The sequence below is a fragment of the Esox lucius genome, chromosome 2, assembly GCF_011004845.1.
Source record: "Esox lucius isolate fEsoLuc1 chromosome 2, fEsoLuc1.pri, whole genome shotgun sequence".
In the NCBI taxonomy this organism is placed as follows: Eukaryota; Metazoa; Chordata; class Actinopteri; order Esociformes; family Esocidae; genus Esox; species Esox lucius.
In genome coordinates this window covers 15,094,988-15,107,651 of record NC_047570.1, presented here as the reverse complement: position 1 = coordinate 15,107,651, position 12,664 = coordinate 15,094,988, and the positions used below count along the sequence as shown (strand labels likewise).

Below are 12,664 nucleotides of genomic sequence, written 5' to 3'. Positions count from 1 at the left end.
TAAAATATCTGGAGTTGATTCCAGGTTTGGCATTCGCATTTGAAAGCTGTTGCTGTGAACCGACAACATGTGGTCAAAGGAGCTCTCAATGCAAGTGAAACTGACCATACTTAGGCTGCAAACAAAAATAACATCAGAGAGATAGCAGGAACATTAAGAGTGGACAAATCAACAGTTTGGTACGAATAAGAATGCACTGGTAAGCTCTGCAACACAAAAAGGCCTGGATTTCCATGGAGGACAACAGTGGTAGATGATTGCAGGATAATTTCCATGGTAAAGAAAAACCCCCTCACAACATCCAGCAAAGCGAATAACACTCTCCAGGAGGTAGGCATATCATTATTTACCATAAAGAGAAGACTTCACGAAAGCAAATACAGAGGGTTCACCACAAGGTGCAAACCATTCATCAGCCTCAAGAATAGGAAGGCCAGATAAGACCTTGCCAAAAAACATCTAAAAAAGCCAGCCCAGTCCTGGAACAGAATTCTTTGGACAGATGAAACTAAAATCAAGCTGTACCAGAATGATGGGAAGAAAAAAGTATAGAGAAGACATGGAACGGCTCATGATCCGAAGCATACCACAACATCTGTAAAACATGGTGGAAACAGTGTGATGGCATGGGCATGCATGGCTTCCAATGGTACTGGGTCACTGGTGTTTATTGATGATATGACAGAATACAGAAGCAGCCAGATGAATTCTGAAGTGTATAGGGATATTATGTCTGCACAGATTCAGCCAAATTCAGCAAAGTTGATTGGATGGAGCTTCACTTTACAGATGGACAATGACCCAAAACATACTGCGAAAGCAACCTAGGAGTTTTTTAAGGCAAATAAGTGAAATATTCTGCAATGGGCAATCACCTGATCTCAACCTGATTGAGCATGCGTGTCACTAGGTGAAGACAAAACATGGCAGAAAGTCCCACAAACAACAACTGAAGACAGCTGCAGTAAAGGCCTGGCAAAGCATCACAAAGGAGGAAACCCAATGTTTGGTGATCCATGCATTCCAGACTTGAAGCAGTCATTGCCTGCAAAGGACTCTCAATAAAGTATTAAAAATTTAAAAAAAAAATATGATTGTGTTCATTTGTCCAATTACATTTGAGATCCTGAAATAAGGGGACTGTGTATGAAAATAATTGCAATTCCTAAAATGTTCATACAATATTTTTATTCAACCCCATGAATTAAAGCTGAACGTCTGCACTTCAATTGCATCTCGGTTGATTCATTTCAAATCCATTGCGGTGGTGTACCGAGCCAGAATTCTGAAAATTGTGTCAGTGTCCAAATACATCCGGACCTAACTTTACATGTTCATCTAGACTTTGCTAGTAAGTTCCAGTCTCAAGAGTTCTGGAACAATTTTCTATGAACAGTTGAGTCAAAAGTGTAATGTTTTGGGTGACATGGGCCCTGTATCTCTGGCAAAGAAAAAAAGCATTCCACATTAAGACCTTCATAAAAATGGTCAAGCATGATGGTGGTGTTATGGTGTGAGGACGCTTTGCTGCATCAAGACCTGGACAACTTGGCATTATTAAAGGAACCATGACTTCTGCTTTGTATCAGAGAATTCTACAGGGGATTTTCAGGCCGTCCATCTGTGAGCTGAAGCTGAAGCACGGTTGGTGCATACCGCAAGAACACAATCCAAAAAACACAGCACAAAGGATGAAAAACAAGAAATTTTAAGTTTTGTAATGACTTATTCCAGACCGAAATCCCATTTAGATGTTTGGCAGGACCTGAAACGGGCAGTTCATGCTCGATAACGCACAGTTGTCGATGAGTTTAAGGAGGGGGAGTGGGACAATATTCCCCTAAAGCACTGTGAGAGACTGATCTGTAACCACATAAAGTGTTTCCTTGTGATCATTGTTGCTGAAGTTACAAGTTTGTGACTCTAAGGGGACAATTACTTTATCACACAGGTCAGTGGGTGTTGCATAGCTTTCTTTAATGTAATGAAATTAGAATAACATGTGTGTTGTTTGTAATACGTATTGGTGTAATATCTGATAATGTTTAAACTGGGGAATTACTTTTTCTCAGCATGTCAGTGCTGAAAGGAAGATGAAGAGGAATCAGGTTCAGATATGTGATGTTGAAGGAGCTCACAGGGAAACTCAACAGCTAATCAGATTAAATTTGCCACAGCTATGAGTGAGGCTGGGCACTAGGTGCAGCCCAATATCAAAAGATGAACTGTAGCATCAATATTAATAATATTCAACAATGACAATAGGCCAAAACAAATATTGTATTTCAGCAGTACCATCCAGTATTTTGGCAGTGATTATTTTGCTTGGTGTAATTTATTTTAATTTAAGAATATAAATTAACACACATACATACATGTATTCGTTTTGGCTGACAATACCACCACTTGAAGAGACGGCTGCTTACAGCTGGTGCTGAAAATAATGAAGAGGCTTCAATACTAACGCTAATTGATTGCTGCCTAGCAGTGGATAAACCAGTGCATCGCTCGAATACAGGTACTGATTTCCAAAACAATGACAAATTGCCCTGCCTCTGAAACCTAGTTGATCTTCTGTATGCGTTGTGAGTTTGTGTATGTATGTGAGTGTTGTCTACATGTGTGCATGGGTTATCAGAGTGTGCGCGCGTGCGTGTGTGCGTGTCATGAGTGTATTGATGAGTGTCAATGTTCTGAGTGTGTTTATGTGAATGTGCGTTATGAGTGTGTGTTTGTACACAAGTGAGAACCCCAGGTTCTTATTCATCCCTCCTCCTGACTTTGGATAATTGTCTGATGGCTGTGATCCCAAACACAGTGTGGAAAACTAGGGCATGGGGAAGGAGCTTCTCCTTGGTATTAATATGCTGATAGAACTATATGTGATAACAAGCTCCATACCTCACAGATGCTATTACCCTCTGCAGTGCAGGTCCTATCATCCTCCTACTGCTAATGCAACCAGGCTGCAGAACTGATTAGGCTGCCTGCAGACAAACCTGCACTTAGACTCACTGTTTCAGATTAGCAAAGCTTCCCAGGGAGCAAAGAGCCCACAAGCCCGAAAACGATAGCTCGTCATACGGCAGAGAATAACTTAAGCTATTTGTTTGTCTGTTGTTACCCCACGATACGATTAGATTATACAAAATAATGGCCAAGGAGATTGTCAGCTTGTGACACTTTATTTTATTAGCTTTGCTGAGCAAAACTGATCTTGAAAATGTGTGATGGTACCTAGTCTGGATTAATGATGCTATGAAAATGACCTACAGTGTGGTTGATGAGCCCTGTGATGAGACCCTGTGCCACACCTATCATCATTTATGGAGATGCTGATTATATTAGTGTTGTGCTAGTTTGGTAAAAGGCCAAATCCAAACAAACACTTGTCAGGCATATATTTAATATGCTTCTCACTCGTCCTTCCCACTACAACCATTGGCCCTGAGTAGCATTAAACACACCTGGCCAGGAACAAGAAATGTGATATGCTAATGATATCTTGCAGGGGAAAACTGAAAGCATAGTGGGGCATTTGAAACTGTACAACCATGGGCAAGATCACACAATCACAAACACACTTATACTACACATCGTACAAAAATATTGATCAATCCCAGAAACCTCCCCAATGAGTCAATGTGGAGAAAAGGAGGAGAAATGAAGGAGTCATAACTGTTATTTGCAGTGATGTGCCCATGTCAGCACTTGTTTGGACTTACCACAGGCGTTGTAAGAATCCCCACAGTAGTTGCATACAGAGAAGGAGGAGGTGCTGTGAAGTAATTCAGTGTTACCCACAGAGACAGGACCATGGACTTTACCCCTATGAAGTCAGACTGAATTTGAAGTGAATTTGATGAGTGCTACAGAGTTCATAAAACATGTTGATCATTGAGGCATGAATTGTGTAAGGCTCCAGCCATTCCCATCAGAAAATCTTGTTATCATCATTTGGCTGTTTTTCAAAAATGGATAATATATTTGTCAAGTAATTAGCATACCTCAATATGGGAATTGCTTCCAATCAAGGTGTTACTAAGGAAGTTTAGACATCCCATCATTGTTCGAGTCCATAGATCATCATGACATGAGACACTTTGGTGTGGATACCCACCTGTCTTTACCAATGAGAGAAGGTCTTATCACCCTACACATTCAAACTGGAATTATTCTCCAGTACATCAAACTAGGATTTGAACTCCTGGCAACAATGACTCCTATTGCATGACAGCAACTCAGACCATTGCACCATTCAGGATCCCCATATAGGAGCATTTTCAAAATACGTTAAAAAAAAACACAATTTGCAAGTGGACACTGGCATCTTGAATATACATATTTAATCAAATGGGTATCGTCAACTACAGAATTGTAAAACCTGCCTCCTGCTACACATTTGTTATGTTTATTTTTTGTTATGTTTGATTTGATAATAATGTCCACAGAGTTGCCAGAAAATAAAAAACGACACAGTTTTTTCAACACATCACATAATTTTGTGTAACCGTGTATGTTTGCCTGTGTGTGCTTGTGTGTGTTTGTGAAGAGGTGTTGGAAGAAGCATACAGACATGGCAGCCCCTCTGTGTCTGCCTCCTACACCTTCTGTCTATCTGCTGGAGTGGAGCACCAAGAGAATTAGGCCACTGCCAGGGGGATGAAAGCTCAGTGACGCACCACACGAACATCATAAAGACCCTGTCTGAAAATAACTTATTATTCTGTCAAACAATGTGTGGGTTTTGTTCTAAAATGTACCGAAATATAAGATATATGAGAATGTTTTGGGTTAAATTATAATAAAATTAAAGTAAAAATGTACATATAAGCGGGTTTTTTTTAGCAAAAAAAAGTTAGTGTGAACATACTGAGTAAACTCACAATCCAGTTGCATCTGGTTGTCTCACAAATGTACATTGAGTCAACAACGTATTTCCAGTGTAGAGTTGGGTACAAACATACCGATTTACTGTTAAGTGAACATAAGGCACTAAACTAAGCTACAGATACAGCCTCCATCACGTCTTAATGCTTCACTCATCCATGGTTTAAAACAATACGTCTAATTTATCATTTTCATCCTGTTGAATTCACAAATGCTTGAAATATTTTGTCTGTACTGCAATGTATTTAGATTCATTTACACAGGAATCACAAAAATAGTATCTGAAACAATGTGTTTTATAACACCAGAAAAATTGCTTATTTGTTAGGGAAAAACGACTAATGCGCAGTAAATTGTTTCCTAAAGGCAAACACACTGAGCTAAATTAATTATACAGTGACTGCACAGAGCCCAGACGAAAATGAGAGACAAGTCACCCAGGGAATTAGTGCACAAAACTTTCCACACTTCTCTGCTGGAATCTAATTTGAATGTAACCTTAGTGCCCATCAGTCTCAATCTTGAAGAAACAAAATCAATAGGAACTGGGAAAAGCTAATTGAACAAAAGCAAAAGAGTGTTACATTGTCTAACGCTTTGTTTCTCTCTTACACGGTACTTCACCCAACTCAATACATGTTGTGAATAACACTTCCCGTTAACATGGTGCCGGAATCAGAGTGTGATACTCACATTTTATTGAATTTAGCAACTATGTAACCCCCCCGCCCTAATTTCAAAACCTTTCCGTAAAATTGCTTTATTACGTTCTTTCACTATGTTCCACTTCCTGTTATTCAATGAATCAACGTTGATGGCCACCAGAGGCAAGAGTTATCCACTAAATTATCCTTGAAACAATTCCATTAAATTGTCTGTGTATTCCTTGTTATGCTTGTTTGATGGTAAAGATGTCTATATTCCTACAGCATTCTGAGACACGGTTAACTTGTGATATGTTAATTCCAGTGGCAATAGGGGAAAGAACATATTAATGATGTCAACATGAGAGGACAATGAGAATACATCTCAAAGAACATCTCAGTCATCATTAGCAAAGTTGGCCTGGGGTCACGTCAATATAAACAAAAGAAACAATTTGCCATAAAAAATATGTAAAATCTGATTGATTTGAAATAACTCCACAGAAAGAAACGGTATACTGCATTTTAAGTCACCACGCCTTTTTCCCATTGGTCAGAAACCTCAGGTTAAAGTCTAGTTTTTATTTATGTTTTTTCGTTCAGTTGTAAATTCATCTATAAAATATGGCACCATATAAATGGCTTTAGGCTGCAAGTTATGCGAAATATATATATATATTGATGAGTTTTTGCAAATCCATTCAGTTTTCTAAGTTGATTTAATACGTTGAAATATTGTAGATGTTTTTGTTTATATTTAATGGAAATGTTAATTCAACATCTATGTCCACTATGTAACAACTTAGAGCAGAACATGTACTTTGCACTGACATAAAAGACAATTGCAGGCAGAGAAACATGTCTGGGTACAAGTTATAGATTTATGAAAGCGCTGTGACAGGGATGAGATAGTGGTCAAAAGAGAATATGCTGTGATAACAGGATTTTATAGATGCAGGATTTTGAGTTATTTGTGTTAACATCTGTTCTGACAAACAGTAATGCAGTTGTGCTCAAAAGTTTATATACCCTTGGAGAATTGGTAATATATGTACCATTTGTAAAGAAAATATGAGTGAGCAGGCAAAACGTCTTTTATTTCTTATGGGATTCACATTCAACTGTAGGTCATAACAGAATGGCAACAAAGAAAAAAATGTACTGACCCCTGCTCAAATGTCTGCATACCCTTAGTTCTTAATACTGTGTATTGCCCCCTTTAGTATCAATGACAGCATGCAGTTTTTTGTAATAGTTGTCTATATGAGGCCCAAAATTCTTGCAGGTGGTATAGGTGCCCATTCATCTTGGCAAAATGCCTCCAGGTCATGCAAAATCTTTGGTCGTCTTGCATGAACAGTACATTTTAGATCTCCCCAGAGTGGCTCGATTATATTTTAAGGTCAGGAGACTGTAATTGCCACTCCAGAACCTTCACCTTTTTCTGCTGTCATGTCGTGCTGTCATTGGGTCATTGTCGTGCTGGAAAGTCCAAGAGTGTCCCATGCGCAGCTTTCATGCAGAAAAATGCAAAATGTCTGCCAGTAATTTCTGATAACATACTGCATTAATTTTGCCATCATTGTTCACAAAATTCCCTGTGCCTTTAGAGCTCACACACCCCCTAAACATCAGCGAGTCATCACCATGCTTCACAGTGGGGATGGTATTCTTTTCACTTTTCATGCCTTGTTGACCCCTTTTCAAACATAGCACTTATGGTTATGACCATACAGCTTTATTTTGGTCTTGTCACTTCAAGTTACAGTGTCCCAGAAGCTGTGAGGCGTGTCAAGGTGTTGTCAGGCATATTGTAACCAGGCTTTTTTGTGGATTTGGTGCAGTAAAGGCTTCTTTCTGGCCACTTGACCATGCAACTAATCTTTTTCAAGTATCGTCATATTGTGCTCCTTGAAACAACCACACCGTCTTTTTCCAGAGCAGCCTGTATTTCTCCTTAGGTTACCTGTGGGTATTTCTTTGTATCCCAAACAGTTCTTCTGGCAGTTTTGGCTGAAATCAGTGTCTCAGAAGTCCTGACCCTGACTATATAGGAGTCACCCCAGTGGGTCATCTCCCTTCCCAGAGCCCTTGGGTTTTCTCTTTGCAGAACATAGAAAAAAACAACAAACAGATTAACAGAGCCTTCTGACCTGTTAATTACTTATTTAGTTGCCCCAAGACACAACAAGATCCCATTCTTAGATTGTGAGCCATTTATTGAGCCAGTTATTTTGTATAATATCAAATTAAAGTATCCACACAAGCGACTGGATTCGCCGGTCGGAGGAAGTGATTGCGGTTTGTGAAGGTGACGGCTATCCAGGCCTGCCATGCAAGGATGTGATAAATCCTCTCTATGTAACTTTTCCATAGGCCCTTAGTGCAAAAGAGATATTATTTTACTATGTTTGTCAATATACCTGGTAACATGTCTGTCAATATTCCAGGTAACATACAGTAAGGGTCAATAAACCCTGAGGAGACATTCCCCCAAAGTATATGTAAAATTGATGCAATGACAGTGATTCTTGTTACATTTGTTCATGACGGTTTGCGAAGCAAAGTGGAATTTGCATGTACCTTCAGAATTGTTTTTCAAGATAGTAATAGTGGTTTGAGGCTGTTTCGAGACAACTATATAATAGTTTTTGTGATGTTACATAGCTGCTCCTTGTGAATGTCTTACTGCAAAGCAAACCTTTTTCTGATCTATGATGAACATGATTGGCTACAACTGTTTGTTTCACACTGCCTACAAGGCTGTTCTACACAGTTTTACCTTCTTACTTTGAAAAGGAAAAGATAAATGGGCATTGTAGTCAGTGGCCCAGTTTTCAAGGGGCTCCAATCACAGAGAAAACAGAGACAATGGTATACCACACAGAGAGGGGAATTTGACAAAATCTCAGTAGAAAAGGTTGAAACTGAATATCCAGCCGAGCAAATTTGTTTGCATTCTTTATCTTCTACTTTCTGTGTGAACACAACCTGTGATTTATTACTTTTGCTGAATATCAAAACAAATTCATTAGGCAATGTTTGACTGGTGCTTCAGCTTTTCTGCCTCAAGAGTGAGTTATGGCAGCGAAAGCTTCTAAAGGACAGAATTAAGCTAATGCGTCTTTTCTACCCAGTCTTGGATATTCAATCGGTACAGCCCAACCACAGTGAATATCAAATTAACCTTAACTATCAGGCAGGGAGTGGGACCTCCATCTTAGTCACCAGTGAGGAGTGTTTGATTGTTGGAGCCTTCTTAGTTCTTTGATTATCCACTCCTCATACACTGTGTTTGGCCTTAATGACTCACTCAATTAATGATGTCAGGACATAAGAGCTGACATTGTCTTAAAGGAACACCATGGGCAGAATCTCTTATAGCCTAAGTATATTTCACCACAACTCGAGCTGAAATTAATTCTGTCAAAGTAAAAATTGCGTTGCTAGACTACAGTTAGTTTTTTTGTGCCTTAAATTGTTATGGCAGAGCATCATTATTTTTCCACTTCAAAGCCCTTAAAACACTTGTTGTTTGGTATTTTGGATTTGAAAAACTCAAGCTGACTTCACTCTTATGATGTGAGGCAGGTCATTTTGCCTATAGGGAGCTGAACTAGTGAGTGAGCATCAGAGTTTCAGGGTATGTTTGAGTCTGATTTCTCCTGACAGTCTACAATAGCAGTCTGGGCAAAATAATGTACAATCTCATCAGACTGAGCTGGCTGAACACAAAGGCCTTCAGGCACATCCATAGGACGGAGGCTTACTTTCCTTCTGAAAAGTCAGTGTTATTACTGTATCTTGACTGGAGCCTGTCCCCAATCTGCTCAGCTGATTATCACCCCTGCAACACAACCTGGACTCAGGGGTAAACGTCATCTCCCTAAGGTTAGGGGTTACAGTTATGTTAAGTTACAGTTAGGTTATAGGTTAAATTATAGCGTTGGATAACATTGTAAGTAGTTGCAAAGTAGTTCCAACATTTAAAATGAGCTAAAATTGTCAAGTAAACACACGATTCCAATCAAACAACCACTCTCAATTTTTTGGCATTATAATGTAGACACTCTTTGGGATCTTAAGCACACCAATTATTTTGATATATTACAGCCAGTGGAGGGTATACGCAGGTATACGCCGTATATCCTCTTTTTTGTCAGCTGCCATTGCGTACACTCACTTCTTACCAGTGGTTTGGTGGAGGGTATAAGCAGGTATACGCTTTCTTCCCACTTTTTTTGTCAGCGGGCATTGCCATACTGACTACTGATGCGTATGAATGTAGTACAGTGAATGTATATGCAATATATATATATATATATATTTGTGGTAGATAAACTATGTAAAAAGTAGCATACAAAAACCTGTCGCAGAATTATTTCAAACGCAACATTTTAAAAACGACCAATAAATAATGTGCCCGAGAACGACGTATGAAATAGCTCTGATTGGCTGGTTATTTAGAACTTCATGTTACATCACTTTTGTCAAATATTTTTGAATATTCCGATTTTTTTTCGAGGCAAAATTATATTTCCATAGGCTTAACGTTACTTCCAAAATGCATTATGAAACGAACTCATCAAACAACCAAATAAACGTAGTCGAGCTGCAGACAAAACTGTCAGCTCTGCTGGTGCCCTTCCAGATGTGGAAAGATTTTGATAGCAACCGGATCCTCCATGTCAGGGGTGGGCAATTAATTAAGGGGCCACATGAGAAACCTGAATTGTGTCAGAAGGCCATACCAACGATAACTTGAACTTAATTCTGCTCAACTTTCTACCATTGAAATATGCACTAAATTATATATTTTGAATAGCTGGTACTGATAATCGGAAGAATAAAACTATTCTGTAAATATTTATATTCGGCGATGTGAAATTGTGGTGTAAAGGTCAAATAAGAAAACAAAAGCAATTATTGAATCAGTGCAATATTTTCTTTAACTTGTTAATCTCCACAAACAATGAAAAACAACAAACAACTTAACAAGTTTATAGAAATACAGCAATACAACAAACAATAACTTGTAATGTTTTCCACCTCATTTGACCTCTTCAGTGAGAATAATCCAGTCTGTTCTGGGCTTGAACAAGGGCATTGAAATCTGGCTGAATGTCTGAGGGGACTGTGCGAAGGACAGCTGAGAGGTGGTCATCAGTGATAGAGGATCTGTGTTTGGATTTGTTGAACTTCATCACAGAGAATGTCTGTTCACATATGTAGGTAGATCCAAAGAGGACTAGAATCCTCTGAGCATGCCTCCTCAGGTGTGGAAAGTTCTCCTCTTTGAGGGAGGAGTAAAAGTCCAGCAGTGAGACTGACCTGAAGTGCTCTGCCAGAAGTGTGTCAGACTGCAGGTCAATGAGTTCCATCTGAAGGGAGAAGAAACCATGTGCATTTCACTCACAAGAGTTTTGAAATCTTGAAATCACCTCAAACTCTGCATGCAGTGCTTCTAACATGGTTGAGTACTTGTGGCTGATCTTTTGGCTTCCTTTAGTGTTGGCAAGTGGGTCAGAATGATGTCCTTTACTTGGCTTGAGATAAGCTGCAACTTTCTCATGAAAGCCTTCACTGCACTGTACATCTCGTGCACAAAAAGGCCCTTGCACTGCAGTTTGACATTTAGTTCTTTCATTAGTGCAGTCACATCCACAGCTGATCTGAGGTCTGCCACCCAGTCTTTATCTGAAAGCTCTGGGATGTCATGTCCTTTCTTAACACAGAAATCCTGAATCTGGTCCCTCAGGTCCCAAACACTTCTCAGTACTTTGCCAAGGCTGAGCCACCTGACATTGCAGTGATAGCTTATGTCACCATGTTCAATCTCATTTTCCTCAAAAAATGCAAAACATTTTCTGTGATTTAATGCTCTCGCTCGGATGAAGTTAACTGTTTTAGTTACAGCATCAACAACATTTTCATTTTCATTTTTTCAGGTTCATTTTTAACAGTCTTACATAACTCTTACTGATGTATAATACAATGCAAAAATGTGAATTTCTGCACAGGGTTCATTTCTGTCACTTTATCCTGCATTCTCTTTAAAAGTCCAAAATGTTTCCCTGTCAGATTTGGACAACCATCTGTTTTCACACCTGCCAGCTTGTCCCATTTCAGTCCTAACATGTCCAAACATGCATTTACCTCTGTGAACAAGTCATTACCAGTAGTTGTCCCTTTCATTGACTGCATGTCAACCAACTCCTCCAAGATTTGAATGTTGGCAGTTATCCAACATAAGAAGATGAGTGGCTGGGCGGTGTCACGTACATCGCAGCTCTCATCCAAAGCCAGAGAAAAATTGTCAAAGTCGTCCGCTCTGTTCTTCAACTGAAGCTCCAAGTTTCCAGCGATGTCCTCAACCCGCCTTGTTACAGTGCGTCGGGAGAGTGACACGTTCTCAAATGCGCCCTTTTTCTCCGGGCACAACAATGCAACAGAGTCCAATTAGCACTGCTTAATAAACTCTCCGTCAGAAAACGCCTTACTTTTTCTGCCGATTTTGTGAGAAATTACATAACTTGTCCCGACGGCTGCATCTCTGGGGGTGTGAAGTTTCGTAAAAAGTCCTTGTTGGGTTTGCAGTTTTGCTTGCAACGCATCAGACTCCCACGCATGCTCTTCATCAGACAGATTTCTGTATTTATCCTCATGCTTGGTCGTGTAGTGGCAATTCAAATTATAATCATTTAACACAGCGACCTGTGTACCACAGATTAAGCAAACGGCTTTACCTTTAATTTCTATAAAGAAATACTTGGCAGTCCATGTCTTGCTGAAAACACAGCATTCGTTATCATCTTTTCTTTTCTTAACGTGAGCCGACATCTTGAGGGTAACCTGGCTAGCGTCACTTGTCGTTGTACACCTTCACTCTCAGCTCACGCACGCACGCATATACATCCATATGTAAGTAATACAAACGTAACTCTTTTCAAAATAACATTTCCAAAGGCTGAAGACCAAAAACCGAAACACCGAAAGAAAAGATTGTGTCATTTATCCGGTGGCCGAATTTTCAGTGCATCCCTAAAATTTATGATTGGCCTCACGTGGGCCGGACAGGGACGTACAAAGGGCCGGATGTGGTTTGCCCAGGTCTGCTCCATGGTAAGGAC

General features: G+C 39.6%; 1 protein-coding gene across 1 annotated transcript; it reads right to left on the bottom strand.

Moving 5' to 3' along the window:
• Window positions 1-10,596: 10,596 nt before the first annotated feature.
• Window positions 10,597-12,214, bottom strand: LOC117593295 (EPM2A-interacting protein 1-like). The gene is made up of 2 exons (XM_034287799.1): window positions 11,691-12,214; window positions 10,597-10,915 (listed from the first exon to the last, which is right to left on the bottom strand). Exons 1-2 carry the CDS (start codon window positions 11,736-11,738, stop codon window positions 10,598-10,600), a joined length of 366 nt encoding a protein of 121 aa, XP_034143690.1. The 5' UTR covers window positions 11,739-12,214; the 3' UTR covers window position 10,597.
• Window positions 12,215-12,664: the final 450 nt, after the last annotated feature.